This window comes from Protobothrops mucrosquamatus, unplaced genomic scaffold (assembly GCF_001527695.2).
Source record: "Protobothrops mucrosquamatus isolate PMUCROS unplaced genomic scaffold, P.Mucros_1.0 scaffold325, whole genome shotgun sequence".
Taxonomy (NCBI): Eukaryota; Metazoa; Chordata; class Lepidosauria; order Squamata; family Viperidae; genus Protobothrops; species Protobothrops mucrosquamatus.
Window position 1 is genome coordinate 749620 of NW_015386664.1, and position 22685 is coordinate 772304.

The 22685-nt window shown below is 41.8% G+C and overlaps 1 protein-coding gene across 1 annotated transcript in view; it reads right to left on the bottom strand.

The window, feature by feature from the left end:
• ARHGAP44 (Rho GTPase activating protein 44) overlaps window positions 1-22685 on the bottom strand; it is a 130599-nt gene continuing 107914 nt past the window's right edge. The window contains exons 20-27 of the mRNA XM_029284005.1: window positions 19328-19441; window positions 18902-18993; window positions 18258-18438; window positions 14852-14869; window positions 13500-13721; window positions 7375-7523; window positions 5462-5839; window positions 1-278 (exon numbers count right to left, since the gene is read on the bottom strand). Of these exons, the coding sequence (XP_029139838.1) occupies window positions 139-278; window positions 5462-5839; window positions 7375-7523; window positions 13500-13721; window positions 14852-14869; window positions 18258-18438; window positions 18902-18993; window positions 19328-19441 (1294 nt within the window). The 3' untranslated portion in view covers window positions 1-138. The remainder of the gene's footprint in view (window positions 279-5461; window positions 5840-7374; window positions 7524-13499; window positions 13722-14851; window positions 14870-18257; window positions 18439-18901; window positions 18994-19327; window positions 19442-22685) is intronic.

Sequence of the window (22685 nt, forward strand, 5' to 3'; positions counted from 1 at the left end):
GCACAAGTGGCTGGCAAGTGAAACTCCAGAAGAGACATCCCTTGACAAGGTCTCTGGATATGCCTCCTCCAGCAATGTTCATGTGGGGCACCGATATGTACAAGAAAGCACTCTAGAGAAGTAAGAGGGATCTTCATGTCATAGGGCGGTGCTTTCTGAATCCTCCTCTGAGCTGATTTTTCCTGGTACCGGATGTCTCTGGACTTGACCCGAGGGATCCAAGTGAAGTGTGGCATCAACCTCTACATGGATGGAAGGGATATCAAGATGGGCCAGATCTGTAACCAGGCACAGACAAAAAGGGAGACAAATTACCATCCTGTTCCAAGCCTTTTCTGCCCACCCCATCTATACAGTTGAGTTAATCTGATAATGTAGAAGCTTTAACTGAACAGAGCAATGAATATAGTTCTTAGAGCCTGCTAATGCCAGAGAAAGGGATGTCATAATATAATCTTTGTTTATACCTGTTCCTTTTATTCTTTAGAGTTGTGCCTTCCCTGGAAGCATTCCTTGCTAAGTGAGTCTGTGGTAAGTCTTATGCTTCTTAATCTCATAGGATCCTTTGAATGCAGCCTGGTAGTCAAATGCTGGGCCAATAATATCAGGGTGATCACCTGTCCTAAAACCTCTTGTGAAGCAAAGGCTTCTTATACAGCTGCTTTTTTGATCACTTCAACATGATAAAATGTTTCCTTTGCTCCTATCACAGCTCTGCTTAAAACAAAGCTCCTCTTGTAAAGGAGCCAATTCTACAATAATCTTTTTACTCAGAATTTGAAATCTCTGTTTTTCCCTTCTCCTTTGCTCAACAGTAAATATTCCAGTCATCAACCAAAGTGATGGGGACTTTGGTTCATAAGGGAAAATGGGTAAATTCGCTATTAAGGAATTCCTGTACTTTACTATCAATGCCTTATGAGTAACAAATAATTTGGCAGGTTTTTGGGGGGGGCGGGCATGGGGAAATGGCTTAATCCGAAGTGCTAGAGGAAATTCTGAAAAGCGGAGAGGTTAATACTTCCTAAATTCTGGCCTAGGTCTACTGCTGAAAAAGTGAATAAGTGATTCAATTCTCTACACTACATGCTGCTCCCTGGTGGCCACTATAAACTTTGAAGGAGACAAGAGCTATTGGATGACAAAAGCCCTTTTCTGGTGATATCACTCATATGGGAAACCTTTCTTTATGCATTCACACTTCCACGTGAGCTGGAACTTATGAGATCAGGCTCCAATTCACATGGAGGACTTCATCTCCTTCCTGATGCTATCTTCAGGTAAAGAACTCAACTTGTGAAGGTCTCCCCTAAGTTGTAACATCACCGAAGAATTGTCAGTATGATAGAAGGCAGTAGGAAGCCTTCTATACAACAATTTTGTGTGAGACGTTCAAAACAGCTCTTCAGCAATATCACAGTGTGACTTACAAAGGGGAAGAGTTGCTCACTGTCAAAGCATGGCCTGAAAAGAGTAAGAAAGGCGCACACATACAAGAGGGAATGAATATATGTGAATTTCAACTCTAAACATAACCAGGTTCACAGCATACCCCACATGAGTTCTTTCTCAAATCATATTGTTTGATTCATAAAAGAAATTCAAAGTAGGGTCAGAAGTGATTAGACACTGTTAGACAAACTCTCCCTTATGGAAGATTAGGAGAATACATGATATGGGGTAGGGTAGGATAAATTTACTTAATTACAGACAAATGACAGCATGCAGATTGTTCTGAACAAGTAATGTCCCCTGAAAATCACAAGGTATTTCCAAAACTCAACAAAATGCTCACAGGACCACAAGATATCATGGAGCATTCTGTTCATTCACACTTTCCAAACAATCAGGACTTTGGGGATATTTGGGATACCAAAGGGAAACCAGTCAATCTGTGTATGAAAATCTGTTCAGAACCATCTAATTCTTCAACTTTAAAAAAAAGGGCTTTTCAAATTGTATGAAAAGACTTCAAAAGTCATTAAAAGAACTGGGAGAGATAGGCAAAGAAATGATGGACATCTATTGCAAGAGGAATAGTCCTTTTCTATCTTGGGTAGTCCCAAAGGTGCTTTTTCATGAGGCAACTGGACTTTCTTGGTTTTCTTTGATTCGAAAAAGCATCTTTGGGTTAACTATGACCCGGATGACATAGAATTTCCATAGACATATCTAGGGCAGTGTTTCTCAACCTTGACAACTCTTAAGCTGTATGGACTTCAACTCCCAGAATTTCCCAGCCAGTGTGAGATTTGAAGGGAAATAAAACATGTTCACAGTTGCCCAGATTGCTTTGAAACCTGCAGTTCTCACTGCAAATTTCCAAAACAGTTGCCCAGTTTGGAACCATGGGGCGGAACCACACAGCACCATGCTTGATGGCCAAATGTTCACTGTCAGCATTACTCTGAATGACCTGTCCTAACTTAGCCTTGTGTTCTACACCACGCTGTAGTAATTTTGCAACCAGTAATCCATAGGCAAATACACGCCAAGCACTGTCACAATATATTTATGTTAAGTCCAGTTTTTCATTTGCTCTGTCCCATAATTTCTTACAGCCAGAATGCAGATTGTCCTCACTCCTTATTTAGTGAGAGATATCATATCCTACGCTATTTAAATAATGAACATCTTTTCATATCTTTGTAATCATCACTGAATGTAAGTGAGAAAGATGGGAACTTGCATCTATCAAGAGTCTGTGAGCGGTATAGGAAACTTATAATTTAAGCAAATGAACCCCTCACAGTGCAATTTACACATGAATACATCCAAAGTTGAAGAAATAAGAAAGTTACTCCCAAATATTCAGGGGAAACACACTTCTTAAAAAGGAATGATTCACAAAACTTTGGTGCCCTGATGAGAGCATTCCACTGCAAAGACTGCTCTTCTTGGACGATGAGAGAAGATCCCATCGTCTATGTCAGTGTTTCTCAACCTTGACAATTTTAAGGCATGTGGACTTCAAATCCCAGAATTCCACAGCCAGCATTGCTGGCTGTGGAATTCTGGGAGTTGAAGTCCACATGCCTTAAAATTGTCAAGGTTGAGAAACACTGGTCTATGTGAATTGGCTACACACCTTATCTTAACCTTCCTGTGTGCTTGAAGTGCCCCAGATGTGGTTCTTTTGGCTTCATCCATAACAGTGAGTGCCACTAGTATTAGTTAAATGGTAATATCATGACATCCCTTTGGAAAGAACACATGGAATGGCAGAGGGAGAGAGTTAACATTGGCAAGAAAGGACCAGCAAGGTTAGGAGCGAGTGAACCCTGTGGCTTGGAAAAGAATTAGTTGGATGGATTTAACTGTTTGTGTACCAAAAGGCTGACGCGCGTGAAGGCCAGTGATTTAGAGAAGCACCCTCCAAGTTTACTAATAATAATAGCATTATCAGGAAGCTTGGAACGGGGTTCAGGCTTGAGCAGCCATGCTGTCCTGGATCAGCAGGCCCCATGCAAGGCCAGTGAGATGGTGATAGGTGACTGAGACGAGGCATAGTCGCAGGGCAGGGCAGGGCCAGTAGGTGGCAGTAGCAGAAGGGCAAAGGTTCAGGGAAGATGGTGGGACTCCAGCTTACCCCAAGCAGTCCCCTCACACCTATCCAATATTGCACCACGTGTTTCAAACAGCTGCAAGGACACAATAATAGGATTGGGAAATAGGAACAGAAGAGAAACAGCAGCAACAAGACAAAAGTAAAACACAACGGAAAGTCTAAACAACAGCAATACACCTATCTACCCATCCCTGAATAGGAAGCTGGTGAGACCTGATCTCTTCTCATTGTCCTTTCATTGGATGAAATAGAGATCCATCTGAAGCCCGGGCATTTAGTCCTTAGGAGCTGGCATGATGGGAGCTGCTGCCTTCTCTGATTACTGCCTAATATTCATACCATTCCAGTTTCTAATATTCATATCTTTAGAACGAATGGTTGGCTCAAGACTTCAGCTTACCATGAACCAGCCAGTTCCCCGCCCCCAAATATAATAAAATAGAGATAAAAACTCCTTACAGAGGTTTAAAAACTATATCTCCCATCTTTTTGCCAATTCCCTTGGCTTGTCAGCTGGAAGTATTTGTGCCTAAAAAGCCTACATCTACCCGCCCCCCATCCCCACCGCCAAGAGCAGAAACTGCAGCCCAGTTGAAAAGAAACTAGAGCTCATCCAAGCATGAGACATGAAAATAGTGGATCCGTTCTGTTTATAATTCTATCTGAAACGTGCATGTTTAGGAAGGAGTCCAGCTTCTGGAAAACCTGTGAGGTTGCAGAAACCTGTTCTAAATAGGATGTTTTCTATTAAGCATTTCAGTTTATAGTGCAAGCCAAGCCAAGTAATCTCTTCTAATGAAAGGGGTGGTGTTCACCCTGCTGTCAAAACAGCTGGATTATTTACTGTTTACAAAACATACTAAAGAGAGAGATGGGCGCTTATGAATCAATGGCTCTGGAGTGGAGTGGACAGGAAGAATGTGGTCAAATAGGCCACTTGCCTTCTGCCACCAAAGCACTTCTGGGTCAAATTGTCAACATTTAGCAGCCTAACCTTGTAAGTTTGAAGCATGATGTCACTGTTTAACTCATCCCAAACCACATTAAACCCTGGCCATGTTCCTTGAGATGTTCAGAAGGTGGAAAAAAATATTAAAAACTGAGAAGCTCACAGCCAACCCTGGAACAGGACTTACTCTGCTTGGCAAAGCTATGCCCAAGAGAAATCTGCACCATAAATGAATGCAACATGGCACATCCAGGGGTGTACTATTATCATAGTGCCTACAGTAAAACCTGTAGGAATATAATGCTACTATGCAGCAATTTGCTGAAGGCAGCGGTGCATGCTGGAATATATCATCTCTGGGGAAAGCAAGAATCAGTGGCACTTGCCTTTGGGTCTGGAAATACCCTAAGATATCCCTTGAGGTCATCATTAAAAAGCAGCTCCCTAGGTCATGGTGCCAGAAAGTATCCCTCTTTCCCTCATCACAGTGATAGATTCCTTACACTTTGCCCGTTTGTTCTGTATACAATACTTGCTTCGGACTTTCTGATTGAGTAGTATTTTGTAAAACATGCCTACCTATAAGAATAGACTTCTTTCTTTCCTTTAGTTCATTTAAACTAAAACAAGGTTAAGTAAAATGAGTCTTCTCGATTTTGAAATCAAGGCTATGGGAAAACCAGACAAATAAAGGATAGCAGCCCAGCAAAACGCAACCTCAGTCTTCACAGTGATTACAGGGGCCCATATAGATCTCTGCTTCACTTCAGCTGCTCCCATCTTTGTACTCCTTTTGCAGTGTCCCATCGCTAGCTCTGCCTTCTGTACGCAAAAGGAAGAAAAAACCAGAACCTGCACAAGCTCTTCCCTGCACTGATCTCTGCTAGTGATCCCAGCTATTTCCCAAACCACAAGCCGATGTCCCACTTTCACTCTCTGGTTACCTGTGGACATGCTCTCTCCGGGAGAGATGTCGTCTAGGAGGGTGTGCTCTGTGGACTGTGGACTGGAGCCAGATGCACTGGATGTGGGAGGCTGTGGAGGTGGCAGTGTAGGCCTCTGTCGTGGCTTGGGGGCGGGCCGAGATTTGGTTAAAGTGCTTGTTAGGGAAGGAGGAGAAGACAGGGAAGGAGCTGCCGCTGGGGAAAGAGGGCCTGAACTCAAGGAGTAGCCTGGTGGGTAACTCAGTCCATAGGGCGATGGAGTGCTGGGTGGAGTGGGAGAAAGGCTGGCCGGAGATGGCTGCCCTGTCGATGGATCAGACATACCACCAGACTGGCCATAAGGACCCTTGGCAGGGAGTGGGGTCAGCTTCTTTGAAACTGCAGATAATGAGAGAAAGAGAGAGAGAAAGACGGAGAGAAATGAGGATCACTGTTCATTGGAACTCAGCTGAGCTTCTTACTATCGGTTTCTGAATACAGCAGCCAAGTCCTAACCATAGTTAGCAGATGAATTTGAAACAAGACTAATGTAAAGTGGCCCTAATGGTTTATCCACGAAAAAAATCCTGATGTTGATGGGCCAATAGAACCACATATTTCAAAGGAGGTATCCTAGAATAGAATAGAGCTGGAAGGGACCTTGGAGGTCTTCTAGTCCAGCCCCCTGCTCAAGCAAGAGAACCTATACCATTTCAGACAAGTGACTGTCTAGCCTCTTCTTAAAAACCTCCAGTGATGGAGCGCCCACGATTTCTGAAGGCAAGCTGTTTCACTGGTAAATTGTCCTGTTAGGAAGTTTCTCCTAAATTCCAGGTTGCTTCTCTCTTTGGTCAGTTTCCAACCATTGTTTCTTGTCCTGCCCTCTGGTGCTTTGGAGAATAGTTTGATGAGAATAGTTTCCTGGACATAGGTTATTCTTTACAGTCTCCCTCCTAATCATGTAACCCCAAATTCTAGCTACTACATGCTTTGCAGTTTGTTTGCTGCCTTCTTGTTTTAACCAGTTCTCAGTTTTAACCAGTTCCTTTGCTGGTATAGGGATTTTTGGAAATTTGATAATAACCAGAAAGCATGTTGAATATTATACATAAATGTAACTATGAATGCTAGTTAAAACTATTTGTTATTAATTCCCGTGGAATACATCGTTCCTTTGTTTGGGAAGAAGAATCCCCTCTTCACAATCTTCCACCTACTGTATGTTCAAGAGAACTAATTATTATTTTTAGTTACTATCAAAATATGAGTTAACCAAATTCCTGATCTTATTTCAACAACATGTGTTAAAAAAGGAGGATAAATCTAAAGTGCTGATTTTTAAAGGACCTTTTAAAAAATGGAGTATTTTGCAAACTGTTTGATTATTCCCTTGCACTTGACTTCTGCTCTGATCTATGCACCGGATACCTTGAAACTAATGAAGAGAAACAGGGACTGAAAAAAATAGGGGGTAGGTAACCTTGGACTGAGGTCTTTTATACTTAAATCAAATTCTACTTCCAAGATCTCTTGAATTTAGTAGCCTCCATATGTGAGGGAGCTTAGTACCCATATGGACAACTTGAAGCTTCCCAAATCCACCACTAAAATCGATACTAAAGGATTAATATTTGGGACAATTATATTAATACTATTTAATTCATTAAATTGCAAGGTAATCGCATTTAATCAAATTTAGTTTTCACTCTACTCCCTTCCTATTTGGGACATGCACCTCTTGGCATATCACTCAAAGTTTATAGTTGGCTATACAGGAATTGGGCACCTGTCAAGCACACAGATTAGTACTTGGCAGAGTAACAGTGAAGCTCTTGAAAAAGTATGTCAGATATTAGTGGATAATGGAGCATACTTTTGCTTTCAGTAGTTCTCTATCTTCCAGATAAATTTGATATCAAATATAAAATGCATACCTTTCCTCAGTGTGTGTGGACTTTGTTCTGTGGATAGCTGCGGTGCAGCTGGGGGCTGTTGTGCAGTCCCACCACCTGGTGTTGTGTGGCTGCAAGCCGGGCTCCCTTTCTGCCCAGACACTAGAGAGAGTTCCTTAGTTTTCAGAGTGCTAAAAACAAAATAAAAGATGAAGAAGTAGTAAATTATGAGTCTCTGTGCACACATCTCAGATCCCTTACTCCTCCTGGCAGAGTCCCAGGGTGCTCTCTGCTAAGATAATCCAGTGATATTTGCAAAGCAAAGCATATTTATGTCTTACTCCCAAACACATGCCTAAAGGACCAGACAATCTTCCACATCCACCTTCAAAGCAGTTTAAGCATGACGAGAGCATGAATGAAGCCACAGCCCTCTCAATCATTCTGTACACAGCAATGAGACAAAACAAAAATGGAGGGAAGCTGTTTTGAGCTTATTTTGGCATTCAGTCTGTCCTTAAGATGGGGAGAGGAAGGAGTGGTTTACCAATTAAAATATTTTTGTGTGTCTTGGACTAAGGAGCATATCCATCATCCAAATCTGTCCCTCATATACCACTCTTAATTCCTTCAACTGTAGGTGACATAAAAATACCCATGAGCCACTCATTGGTTAGGGCTAGCCAATGTGTCCCAATATCCAAGGCACCAATAGTGAGCAACAATTTACCTCAGTGAGACTGAGGCTGGTAGACACAAAATCCAGTAACTGGAAACCTAGTGGAAGGACCCCCAAACTGCTTTTTGTTGCTTGGTGTGTCTCATATATGCCATTGCCATATGGCAATGGGCAGGTTAGTTCCAAAGAATCTGTTGCTTTGGCACTGTTGCCTATGGCCCAGCTCACAATCACATTGAATAAAGGATTTTGTCACACTCCAAAGAAAGAATGGGATTGCTATTGAGGTTTCTCTACAAATTCTTAGAAACTATTATTTTGGGAAGATGATGAGAATTCTCCTGGAAGATCTCTAGTCTCCTTGCAGAACTTTTCTCAAGTTCTATAGAGAAAGAAGACAAACCACTAAACCAGTTTTTTGAACTGCCATTTAGAGTTTGTATCAATGAGGGGTCTCCTCTATCGTACATCGACCAAAGCAACTAAATTGCTCTTGAACAGTGAGGAGACTGCCAGCATTCCAAAGAAATGCCTTTTCTGTTTTCCTCAGGACAGCTGGGGGTCTAAGCTCCGTTCTCTGGAATCCCAAAGGGCTAGCAGGTGGCGGTCACCCTTCCAGAGTCCACCATGCCCTGTCAGTGTCAAATAAACAATTATTTACCTAGTTAGCCCGGCTCCTCTGTCTCTGGCACAGGTGCAGCTGACCCAGGGGGAAGAAACTGACATGCTGGAGCTATACGGAAGAGTGCCAGGAGGATTAGGTTTGGATAAGGTGAAAGCGGTTTTTGTGGTGACAAAGGAAAGGTTAGTCTCAGGACCATGCAGTTCTGTGAGGGAAATCTGCTTAGGGAGATGTAGGAAATTAATGTCAAATGGCTGAAAGGAGGAGGAAGAAAAACAGGAGGAAGAACAAGGGGGAGGAAGTGTTGGGTTGTTCCCTGCCCAATGGTATGGCGGCAAGGGAGGCTCAAGCCTAGTGCATGGGCTGGTCCTGGGGGGGTAGGGGTAGAAGGAAGAGCAGTGGGGGTACAAGGGAGACTTGTCGTCTTCGGGGGATGGATAGATGTAACAGGAATCCGACCAATTAGACGACACACCATCCGTGCTGCAAAGGTCCAAAACAAAACAACAAAAAACAAAAAGGAAAAAAAAAAGAGCAGAGAGCATTTGTACAAGGAAGCACTAAACTGGAGTTCCAATCACAGCCCCAAAGCATGAGGGTGGCAGAAAAGCAACCAAGAGTCAAGGGGGCTGGCAAAGTCCAGATGTTCCCCTGTTTTTTGCTTCTGCTTGCAAATGTTATGACATGCACTGGAAACCAAGAGGCGGCCAGCACAGTTTTTCCCCTTGCCACACGTGATCCCAAGGCAGTACCTGTTTCTAAACATTCGGGTAGAGCAAACACCCTAAGTTTGCAGATGCCCTGCATGGCTTTAATCTGTCAGAAGAAGGGAAGGGCAATTTGATTTGAGATACTTTTTAACTCTCTTTCCAGGACATAGTCATTCTTTTAGTATTAATATATTAGTTTCTGTAATGTATTTCTGTAATATATCAATGTCTTCGGAGCTGGGTGGTATATATGAAGAAAGAAGAAAGAAAGAAAGAAAGAAAGAAAGAAAAAAGAAAGAAAGAAAGAAAGAAAGAAAGAAAAAAAAGAAAGAAAGAAAGAAAGAGGGAAGGAGAGAGAGGGAGAGGGAGAGAGGGAGAGAGAGAGAGAATGCCTGCTGGAAGATCTATGTATTGACCATAAAATTACATTGCCTTTACTGTTTTGCAATAGTAGTGAGAGAACTACAAAATGTGTCTTCCTTAAGAAGAAAGGAAAACAAAATGATTTCTTTATGAAGCCTAATATACAAATGCCTGAATGTGTACTGCAAACAGAAAAAAAAACCCTAAAAGGCTTAAGTGGAAATTGGTGGTGATGGCATTTTATAAGGAATTGTCCTTTGTGTATCAGATGTGAAAGATTCATACTTTAACATACATCCCAGAGGCTTTTTTTTCTGGGGAAAATTCAAGAAAATGCACATCTGTCTCCAATTCAAATTTTATTTACTTGGAAACTGGCAGGTTGTGATTTGAACCAGCTGATTAAATTCCAACAGACAAATCAATCAAGGCATAAGAAAGTGGTGCAGAAGAATAAAATATGCTGTGAAATTATGACTGTGAAATTAAAACCAGAAATAGAATATTGGCAAAACAAACAAACTGAGGTCAGGAAAACTACAGAAGAAAACATAAAGACTTCAGCGGCCAGCATACTAAAATGCAAAGGTAAGCAAGTAGTAAGATTTACATAATGTAGGTGTACGTTTGCAGGTGAGGGAGACTTGACACTTTGTACCAGGGAAGCAAAGAAAGTGTGGAATGAATTATAACGAAGCTGCATGTCATTAAGTCAAAAGTTGGAACTATGACCCCTCTAATTTCTTTCCCTGCAAATCAGCAACAGTGTTGTTGAATGCAGACAGGAAAAGTCCTTTTCTTGATTTTAATCTCTTGAAGCTGTCTCCACTCATTCTAAGGGTACCAATTACAGCCAAAGATTATGGTGACACTAGCATTCCAGAGTTAGAAAATAAAGTGCCCACAAGGCAGCCCAGAGCAGTTTTAGTGGGAATTGCAATTATGAAGTCATGAGGTTTCTACAAATGCTCACACTCTGGAGGTACAAAACACTTGACCTGCCCAAGACCCACAAGAGCACCAAGAGTGCACCTACACACTTCTAAATGGATTTATTGATGTGCCCTCTATTTCCAGAAGAACCAAAAGGGAATCTGCTACGACAGATTTTGTTATATGACCTATTGGGGCAGTGTTGTTTCATTACATTGGGTCAAAAGTCAGCAATACTGTATGCCTAAAAACTGGGTGGAGATCCCTTTGTCCCAATGATCTCTCAGAAGGAAGAGAACTGTTCCTCCCTGTCTTGGTTAGCATAATAACTGTAGGTCTTTTTGTTAAGAGTTCCTAACTATCAAAAAGAATAAGCAGAGGGAACTGACCACAACTAATATGAGATAAACTGGAGATATTAATCCAAGTTGGAAAACATTTATTTTCATGCATTAAAACAAATATGCTGTGGGATATAAATCATGCCTCATGAATAACAGAATAACAGGATGAGTTGGAAGGGAACTTGGAGATCTTCTAGTCCAGAGATATCCAATACCCGGGCTGCGGTCCCCTACCGGACCATGGCCCGTTTAGAACTGGGCTGCAGAAGTGGTGGGGGAGCATGTGTATGCACGCAGCTCCATTTCCTGCACGCAGTGGATGGACAATGCATGCACGTTCAGCTCCATTTGTGCAAGCAGCACGTATGTATGCATGCCACTTGTGCAAATGGAGCTGTGCACATGCATGCTCACCCACTGTTCACACAGAACCATCCCTTCTCCCTCCCTGCCAGTCCGCAAAGCTGGAAAGGTTGAAGACCGCTGTTCTAGTTTAACCTCTTCTTAAGCAGGAAATCCTATACCATTTCAGACAAGTGGTTGTCCAATCTCTTCTTTAAAACCTCCAGTATTGGAGCATCCATAACTTCTGGAGGCAGGTTGTTCCACTGGTTAATTGTTCTAACCGTCAGGAAGTTTCTCCTTAGTTCTAGGTTGCTTCTCTCCTTGATTAGTTTCCATCCGTTGCTTCTTGTCCTGCCCTCAGGCGCTTTGGAGAATAACTTGACTCCCTCTTCTTTGTGGCAGCCCCTGAGATATTGGAACACTGCAATCATGTCACCTCCTAGTCCTTCTTTTCATTAAACTAGACATACTCAATTCCTGCATCCATTCTTCGTATGTTTAATCCTCCAGTCCGCTAATCATCTTTGTTGCTCTTTTCTGCACTCTTTCAAGAGTCTCAACATCCTTTTTTATATTGTGGCAACAAAAACTGGATGCAATATTCCAAGTGCAGTCTTACCAAGGCATTATAAAGTGCTATTAACACTTCATGTGATCTTGATTCTATCCCTCTTTTAATGCAGCCTAGGACTGAACTATTGGTTAATTTTCTTCAGACATTAAAATTGGTATATTGAATCTGTTATTAGTAAAAAGGCCAAAGTAAGTCGCAGATGCTGTAAGAGCAAAAGAGTGATGGGGAACAGGATAGCACATGGCCATGAGAATTTAATCTCATGTGATTGCATAAGCTCCAACACTGGAAGTTTTAAAGAAGAGACTGGACAGCCATTTGTCCGAAATGGTATAGGGTTTCCTGCCTGAGCAGGGGGTTGGACTAGATGACCTTCAAGGTCCCTTCCAACTTTACTATTATTATTATTATTAAGAACAAAAATCAGATTGGGCAAAGGGATCAAAGTGTTAAAAATGATGCCTTATTAAAAAGAACAAGCCTTGCAAAAATGCAACTGCAAACTGAGGGCAACTGGGGAAAAAAACTAAACAGAAAATGGAGATCAAATGGAATGATAAAGGTGCCCCCTTTCCCCCATATGCCGAAATTTTACTTATCAAGTTCAATTCAAATTTCATGCAAGATTCTTCCTGCGATTTGAGGCTGCCTGTTTCAGTGTTTCATCACTATTTTTTCTAAAGGTAGCTTGTGTTCATCCCAATGTGCTCCCCAATCACTGTTTCTGATGTCCATAGTGACATGCAGGACATTAAAGTTTAATTCCACACTTTCAGGTAAGGAACTAATCTGTGACAGAAATGTAGTCCAGAATCACATGCATGATTCTGACAGAAAATTCTACTCTCTCAATATATCGCAATGGCAAATATAACATGTTCCTCGTGACATTCTTGCTACAAAACTGATCCTATACCACAAAAAAAACACCCTTGTACTTTAACCTACTGATTTAACATCCAGAGATAGAATTAAAAAAAAAGAAAGGAAGTGGAGGATAGCATTAAAATGGCATTTCATCTGGTTTAATTTTGCTCTGCTGTCCTGCACTGAAAAGAGTACACTGAAGTTCACAGAAAGTCTTTGAATTGTTCAAGGGTAACAGAGGACCTAAATATTATTTGATCAAGGGAATAACATGATGGAATCCCAAAGGATTAGTAGTAAAGCATAAAAAAATGAATATTATATGATATTATAATATGATATTAATGTACTAACCAATAGGTTATTCCTTCTTCCCCAGAAGGTGGAGAAGGAAATAATAGGGTCTGTCGAATCCCTGTAATTGCCCATAAATTTGAGAGAGAAAGTATAGAAGAAAACTGTTCTGTTTTACATGATTGGTGCCAATTGCCCTTGCCATCTACTCTCTTTGGAGAATTAAGATTTTTTTGCTCTCATGCCACAAAAGTACTGTTACTTTGTGCCTGAATTCTCTCTCTCTCTCTCTTTCCTCCCCTCACCCCCATCTGCTCACATACAAAGTGAAAGCTGAAGCATAACAAAAGAATATCAACGCAGGCATGGGAGTGGCAGATGTGTTCATGGACCACAGAACGCAGTGGTAGCAATCGGTGTTGCTTCCAGTACTTACCTTGCTCGCTCAACCCCTGGTGGGAACCCGAAGCTAGTTGGAGTAAGGGAGGGAGTAGCTGAAATGTCAAGAGATTGCTCAGGAATTGGTGACTGAGGAGTAGCAGCAAGTTCACAAGGCGGAGCAGGGGGCTGCATGGCAGGAGGGGTGGAGGATGCCTTACGAACTATGGAGGGGCCTCTGCGAGCCACCCAAGAGGTGTCCATCACCCGGACGCCCATGCTAGTGGGGGGGAACACAGAGATACACCCTTACCATCTTGAAAGCAGTAAAGTATAAAACACATATACGCATGCGCGCACGCGCACACACACACACACACTGCAGTAGAAAGAAGAGGAACCCATCTGGGTGCATCTAGGTCTGTAATCCTGAACAGACTCCCTTTCCCGTGCGGTGCTGTATACAGACAGGATGAGTTGAAAACATGGAATGCAGACATCATTTAGCCAGAGAGAAACCCATTGCTTTGAAATTCCACTAAGTGGTCCTTCTGTGTTAAAGAAAACATTAAAAAGGCATGCCTTTCTATGAAACTCCCTTCCGAGGCCTCAAAACGTCCTGGTTTTGGCTACCCCCAATCTCTTGATTAGAGAGAAAGGGGCAGTTTGGCCATGTACTGTAAATAAATATTCTTTAAGCCAAGAAACGTTATGCCACTTTTTTGTGTGTGTGTGTGTGTGTGTTTTTCCTAGGGCATTGCTTGGTTAGGTTAAAAATGCAGGGAAACCCTTGCAATCACTTGCAAGAGAAACTTCAAAAGCAATGATCTTTTAAGGATAACGAGGTTTTACAGCTAGAGAGGGTTTTCCAGAGGAACAGCAAGGAGCCTGTGAATGAAGAGAAGCCGCAACCCTGAGAATAAAATTGTGACCCCCCAAAAGTAAATTTAGGGGAAACATTTTTATTTTTATAATGTGCAGCTAGTACAGCTGCCTGTACATTCCAAAGTGGAAGGAAGATGTCTTTTGCAGTGGGAATTAATGGCATTGCAGGAAAGTGTGAAGGGCCAAGGCTCAGTGACTGGAACACATGCTCTGCAGGCGTGAAGGCCCTGGATTCAGTCCCCATCACCACTTTACATATCCTAGGCAGCAGGAATGTGAAAGCTCTCTATTTATGATCTTATGGAGCCTTTGCCTCCACATGAAGTAGCTCTGTATGTCCAAACACTTGCTCCATTCCAACTGCAGGGAAAAAGAGAAGCTGGCTTTTGTGCTGCCTTGCCATGACTCTCAGTCAGGCAAAAGAGGGCTTTGCCTGCCAAGGCCCTGGGTGCTCTGAACAGGCTGGGTTTAAATACTGGGGGGAGGGGGAGGAACGGTCCAAGAGCTACCCAGAAAATACTGTACCTTTGGATTTTCCTAAGGCTGCATGGACAGAAACACACAGACATTAGTGTAACACAAACTAAGGCCCAAATGGCTCTCCTCCTGCACCAGCATGGCTATTTATTGGGGGGAAGAGAGGAGGGGGAGCCAGTGAGGGTAAGAGGACAACTTGAGAAAAGCCCAGTAATCAAGTCCCTCCAGCTTCAGGGTATTACTACAGAGGAACCGCAGGGTGTTTAATGGAAAGAAGAACCAGAGAAAATGGAAGGATTCTGGGAAAACAATGAGCCCTCTTCCCCCACCAATTCCCCCTCAGAATGTTAACAGATGATTTGGAGAGGCAGAAAGAAGCAGATTGCAAGGATCTTATGAGGATAGGAAACCAGAGGAACTACAGAATGGATGAATACATGAATGAAATGGGAATGTATCACAATTCCTATATGGTTCCTCTCTCTGGATCAAGGGAGTTGGATTTTGTTCTTGGCAGGACAATACTGGGAACTGAAAGCTATCAGCTCACATGGAAAGCTTTAAGAATCAGCCTATCGTCTCTCCCAGGCTAATTTGTACTCTCTTTATTTCTTCTTGTTTGGGCTCCTCCCATCACAATCCCCTTGGTGCATCTGGGAAATGCTTTGAACATAATTTCTCCCATACTTCTCCCATATGGTTAGAATATAGTTCTGTGACAAGGAAGTCTGTCATGACAAACTTAAAAACATATATTTGTATTTCTGCCCGTGCCTGACTAGTTTTATGTACTGAAACCTTGGCTTAATAAATAACAACAACATCCAATAACTAGAAGCAGCATAAGAACAATACATGACGATCCTCAACTGTTTAATGCAAATTTCACAGTTGTCCCAAATACAATCTTACAAGACTCTGAGGTTTGTCTGATTGTCACAAATTTTGACCTGCTGCATCTGTATGTAGCCTGGCATGGAGAGGGGAGAGCACAGAAAGAGAGTGCCATGTCCTTCAAAGGATATCAATTCCTCCTAACTTTGTCTCTGGTTCTCAAAGGATTTCCCTCAGATTTGTGACTCTTCATTAAAAAAGTAAAGTTCCCAGTCTCTGCTTTAGGGAATCTATATTAGGAAACAGATTATGTACTATCCAAACCTATTCACTTTTCATAAAAGTTTGATGTTTCTTTTAGCCACTGCAGGCCAAAGAATGTGTCCAAGACTTGGGGTAGATTAGTTTGTTGATGATAAACTGGCCTGTACATTTTTGGTTAATGATGGGAAGAGCTCATATGTGGGACATTAGCTATCCATGCTTGCTACTTTACTATTTTATTATTCAATGTGATGTGCATATGTAATTGGTAACATGCAGATAACAAATTCATCTCTTGATGATTCCTCAAAATCAACTTAAGTCACAGAAAATGTTATTAAGGCTCAGGTCCAGCTCTCAAATGGCAAGATGTGGAAGGCTGCTCACAGAGTCACTCCTGAGCATCCTGTCTGACAAAGTTTCTCACGGTAATGAGAGCTAATATATAACTAGTGCGCTGGTGGCACAAATCTGACAGTGAATGTGATCCTATCTAGGTGAAGGACAGTAGCTGCTATTAAGTGTAAGAGGTTGTGGCAGTGAAGAGGGTTAATGTTGGGTTTACTTTCCACAATCTCAGTGAATCACTTAACAGGATTCCTGGGTAGTTAGTAGGCTGCTCAAGAAACATCGTGCTGAACGGCCTACTTAGTGACTTGGCAAAGCATTTTGAGGGCTAAGCAACACAGATTTACTTCAAATTAGAGAGTCTAGTTTCTCCAAACAGAGGTCATACTGGAGATCCACAGAGTTAGGAGATCAATTTCAATTACCTACAGGATTTCTTCAGATTGAGCTCAGCCTGTTAGATTATATAGGAAGGGGCTCTTTGTTATTCCATATTTTAGAGATATCAGTGGGATGGTAGTTTTAGAAAATTATTTTAAAAATTCAAAACTTTTTCAAAGAGCTTTTAGGTTAAGATCACCTTTGCCTGTGTTTTTTGTTACTTTGGTATGGTATGATATGATATGACTACTTTATTCAAGCTGAGCTCTACTCTTGTAGTAGGATTAAAGTGGCTTGTCATTACCTCCTTCTGATATTTTTTTTAAATTTCTCAGCCTTGCCTACAGTCTTGGCATTTGCTGGATGTCACTTAATGTAGCTGTTAACTATCAGTAGTAGCAGTAACAGTAGCAGCAAAGGCCACTGCTTAGCTTCTGAGTCCAGACAAAGTCATCCAGGTGCTGCCACCTAATAAGGCAACAAATAAAGGTAATAATTCATTTTAAGAGTGAAAGCCAGGCGCCTATCTCCTAGAATGTGGAAATGTCTGCCAGTATTTGTTGGTCTTTGTGCAGATAGTCAGGTGACAAATGCATGTCATTATTAGACAATGAAGGTTCAACAACATCCATAGGTTAAACTGGATAGTTGCTGCACAGGGAAGCTAGAAAACCTTTCCACTCCTACTAACAAACCTGAATAGCATAAGTCAGCAGAACTGCCCCCCTCCCCCCGCACTATGGTGGGTTCACATGCCAAGCTAAAACATGATTAAAACATGATAAGTAAGTTTATGCTATCATGAACTGGCAGAACCAAATCATAGTATAATCTCTGAACCCAGGGCACAGAAGCTCAGGCCAAAGACATCTATTCTTGCATTTCTTATGGCAGTAGGAAACACATGATAAAAATTAAGCATCCTGGGCTAAATTGTCACACTGCAAGGGGATGGTGAAATCAGGATCTTATAAGTATCACGATGACTAGGCTTATTTCTTCATCAATGCCTGTACTAGTCTTTTACTCCTAATTAATCTTGATGGTAACAGCAGAAAGGGAGTTGATGATGATAGACTGTCAATCATGGAAATCTCCTAGCACAACTTCCCTTAATCCTCTACTAGAATAGAGGATAAGATTGTGATCAGATACATAATTAATTTAATTCATAGTTCATAGATAGCACAACTTTCCTCTGGAAAAGTTGGCTAACTCAGGATGACGTTCTGATATGTCAGAATAAGCATAACTGGCACATAATCCTTGGCCTCATAGATCACTGCCCTGGCTTCTGCCAACTTCAGAAACTAACCTTTCTCACCTAACTTGTCCAATAGAACAAATACCATTAGCAGAGGACTACTCAGGCAGTTAGGCAGGCAGGCAGGCAGGAAAAGTAGCATATTTCTTTTCAACAGGCCATAAGTCTCATGCTTGGGGATGGGAGAGGCACTTAAGAGCAGGGTGAGATGTTATGACAAGGTGATGAGGCATCTGTACTCCTTAAAACATAGCCATTGTTTCACCTAGGAAGTAGGACTCCGAGCCAACATAGCCAACACTTCTAGCTTGCATCCCAGATTATCCCCATACTCTTTTCACAACAAAGCAAAAGAGCCCCTACCCATCCTTCTTGTAGAACTCAAGCATCATGTTGTCCGTGGCCACACTGAGTGGTCGTCGGGTCTGATCTGAGTGCTTGTGGTCGGCGTGGTCCATATCGGGTGATGGCATAGAATTGTAGTTTGCATTGTGGTTCACATGCACAGGGCTTCCATAGTTCCCAGTCAAGTTGAATTCAATGTCTAATTTGGAGAGACAGCAAAATAGTCATGCACTGCATATGTTGCAAACAAAGGCCTACCATGGACTAGCTTCCATCTCAGAGAAGAACCTCATCCCAGTAGGAAAGCGTCTCACACACACACATACACACACCACCACATATGAGAAGGCAAACTAGCAAATTCTTATGGGACTTATTAGGTGAAAGTATTTTTCACAAAGTAAATATAAAGAGAAGGCATAAAACCACATTATCAACAGCTGGTATCACAATTCTTATTTTCAAATTACAGCCTTAGACACTGTGGCCTGACTAATTGTTAGAGAGGTACTAGTCATGTAGGGAAGAACAGTAGGTAGTAATTGAGAAAGAACTGCATAAGCAACAGAATTAATATCTAACTCTCACTACTAGCTCTGGTGTAGTTTGACTCTGCTTGATAGAGGCATCCAAAAAGAGTAGAAGGAAGAAAAGTGTCCTACCTCCCGGAAAGAACCAATCAGCATGCTGGATAAGGGGTTCAATAATTGCAACTATCTGTAGAGAGACTGTTGCCATCATCTCTGTGATGTTTCTGAAATGAATGAAGAGATCCACAAAGACAAAGTCATGAGGATAGTGATTCTCTTGAGCACCTGGAAAAACCTGAAGATCTCCTGCTTCTAATTTCAAATTAGCCTGCTTTGTATCCTGCTTCTACAGCACTCCTTGCCTTGTGCCATGTTCCATTTTCTAAAAACACTTTTAGGCGTATGAAACCATTAAGATACAGCCATCTGATCAAAGTATTCCTATTAAAATCAATATCGGCAAAGGACAGCAAATAAAATATTGTCCCAGAGTTCACATGCTTAGGTTACAATACGTAGCATTTTAAAACAGCAAAGCCCTAGGTTTCAACCTCTTACCCTTCTGTCTGAGGCCAGAGGAGATTTGGCCCCAGCACAATGGCTATGTTGCTTGGTGTCATTTTGTTTGCATCTTGGTACTCAGTTAAGTTTGCAAGGAATTTGATCAGGTACCTGCAATGAGATGAAATCAAGTGAAAATTGAAGTGAACAAACATAGAGGTGCTGGGGTACAAACCATGAGCTCAGCCTGGTTAATTTTATTTGCTAAAATGGCATCAACCGAATGCTTTAGCATGAGATAAAAAAAGAGTAGATAACTCAAATAGCGCATTCACTTTCAAAAAAAGGGGCCAAGCTATTCCTCTATATTGTAACACCCCCTTCTGCAAGATGAGCAACTGTCACCCTCCTGAACCGAGAACCATCTAAAAGCTGAAATGATGAAAGTCTGACATGGGTCTGGACCTGCCATCCTTAGGAAAAGTGAAATTCCTAGAAATTTATGTATTTATCCATCAATATCCATCAGTAGCCCATTTGGAATTAAAGTGACATTGATCCAAACTGTTAGTATTCTGGAGTAGATCCGAATTTCAACACTTGGCAATTACCCTGGACGGGCACTTGGGAATACCCATTATGGCTCTAAGGAAAGCTAATAGAATCTGTTCATATGTTGTAAAATGTAAAGGTGGACCAAATAGTGGCATTCCCCTGGGTTTTCAGAGCAGCATGGATAATTTGAGCCTTTTACTTTTCTATTGCTGTGGAAAACCACCCCCAGAACTAATATTGATTAACTTGTTGGATTGTATACTTATTAAGTATCCATTTGTGTCTTCATTTGTGGGAAAACATTTTAATGTTCCACCCCTCTCAATTTATGATCAGATGTTCACTTTTGCAAAAGGATCTCAAAGTTTTCAATTATTGCTGCATCATCCACATAATTGAATTTTTCTTTCTGCTAATTTTAGGGCATGGATGTTGAGGGAGGGATAGAATTTACTGGAGTGTAACTCATCTTCTCACATTGCTTATGTATTAAAAGGAGGAGGCATCTATCAAGTTACTCAAAACTGCCCTTGTGTGCTTCTTGAGATTGAGCCAAATGCTGTTTGAAAGTAAACAAACTTTGCTTATAACTTTGAATGTGATTATTGGATGTACTTTTCAGCAAGGAATTATAACCCCAGGCAGTGATCAAATTGTTGATCTATCCACCTGGAAGTCTGCTTGTTTGGGATCAATAATGTCCTTCTCAATAACTCACAATTACATATATAGGTATCATATCAGTTTTCCACCTTCACAATGTTTCTTATTGTGGTGGGATTAAATACAAGATGAACTCTACACATTTCTTCAAATTGCAGCAGAACAAATTGGTTGTTGACCATTGATCTACAAGGAGGAAATAGATATGTCTATTATCCTTCTATCTTGTGTCTTCTCGAGAAAAAGAGAATTCAAATCACAAGATGGCCCAGATACAAACTGCTGACCTAATTCAGATGGCTCCTATGTTTATCCCTGCATTTGGATAAAAAGCTTAACATTTCCTGATAGTGTACAAGTTGTTCCCACACCTGTTAAATAGCCCTACCTGAAGGCTTTTTAATTAAAATGAGGATCTAGATCAGACATGTCAAACACAAGGCCCACGGGCCGGATGCGGCCCGCGAAGTGGTTTCATGTGGCCCACGAAGCCATCCTGGAAACAGTGAGGGAACGGCCTCTGCTGTCTTGGCTCTGGCCCAGGCCGGCCGGGAGCCAATGTACAATTTTGTGGTGGCCATCTATGCTGAAACGTATTCAGTCTTAGCTCCACAAGGACATCTAGAAACAGCAAGGAACCAGCCCCCGCCATGTTGGCCCTGCCCCCTGGGTGCATGCTGGGGAAGAGTCATGCTTTGTGAGGAATGAAGAAATGGACCATGCCTTGGCGCTTGTCCTCCCACCCCCTTCTGCCAGAGACCCTCAGATCTGTCCCAGTCCTGCCCAGGCCCCCACAGGCACCCTTGACGCAAACAATGTAGAGCTGGCCACGCCCACCCTGGCCACACACACCCCGACCCCCCCGAGGGCAACTGCAATGCTGATGCGGCCCTCAATGAAATTGAGTTTGACACCCCTGATCTAGATGGTATCTCAAGGGAAGGATCATGCTAATAAGTGAAGAATGGATTGTGTTTCTACTAGGAGTGTATTATTTTGAGATGCTAGAGCAATCTCGTAAACTGAAGTTTACCTTTCCTCCTTAGTGTTGGGACTAGAGCTTTCTTGAAGGGTAGGCCATGAAGACAATTCTTTCTCCAGGGACTCCATGGTTATGGCCTCTGGCGGCAGGGTAAATTCTCCTACAACTAGGTTAATATTAGAGCACGTCCTGCTATTGAGTGGGAGCACCTCACATATTAAAAATATTCTTGATGGTGATTCAGGTACAGAGACTGGCTCGTTTAGCCCAGGGAAAATATCCCCCTCATGTAAAAGTAAAATGATGTTTAATGAATTAGCAGCTGAAAATGCTGTTTGTAACCTTGATCTAATGTCCTCAAGATCTTCTACTATATGTACCTGCTCTTCCTAGAAAAGCAATTTGGGGTATTGGAGGGGCTCACTTTTTTTCTTGCAGTCTTGGGGAGTCATCTGAAGGTTTGTTATGTAGGGCAATGTTACCATATGAGGGCCTTATCTTACTCTCTGGCTTCTGGTTGGCCTTCTTCCCAAAGCTTAGCAGAGGATATGCACAACTATCTTGAAATACTCTTGTGGCAACTTACCAAAGTTCTCGCTAAACTTTAAAAACATTCACCATAGCCTATTTTGTGTTTCACTGATTATTAATGTGAATCATGGCAACATACAGCATTATTATTTTAAACTGTTTAACAGTTTTTTAGCTGTTTTAACTGTTTCACCTTCATGTATGTTTCACTTTGTCCTTTGGTGCTAAAGTCTGTATTCTGCCTCTTTGCTGCATAGAGAGGAGATGTAGTATGGATAGTCCTTGCTTAATGACCATACGTACGACTTGGTTCCAGAATTCCAAGAGTAGCACTTCCCCATGGTCACATGACCGCATTTTGGGTGATTGGCAGCTGGCTCTTTATGGCTGGTTGCAGCATTCTGTGACTTATGATTTATGATGCCCTTTTTTTGCCAGAAACTGGCTTTTTTGCCCTATTTCTGGTAAAAAGTGCCCATAGGAATGCACTGACTTGCTTAACAATTGTGATATTCACTTAACAACTGCCGCAAAAAAGTTCATAAAATTGGGTTCGTCATGAGGGTAACTCAATTTACAATCACCATGACTTAGGACAGAAATTCCAGTTTACCGTGAGGCGAGGACTACCTGTCCTGTTATCTATATGAGGACTTCCTTTCGTATTACCATCCACGTTAGCTG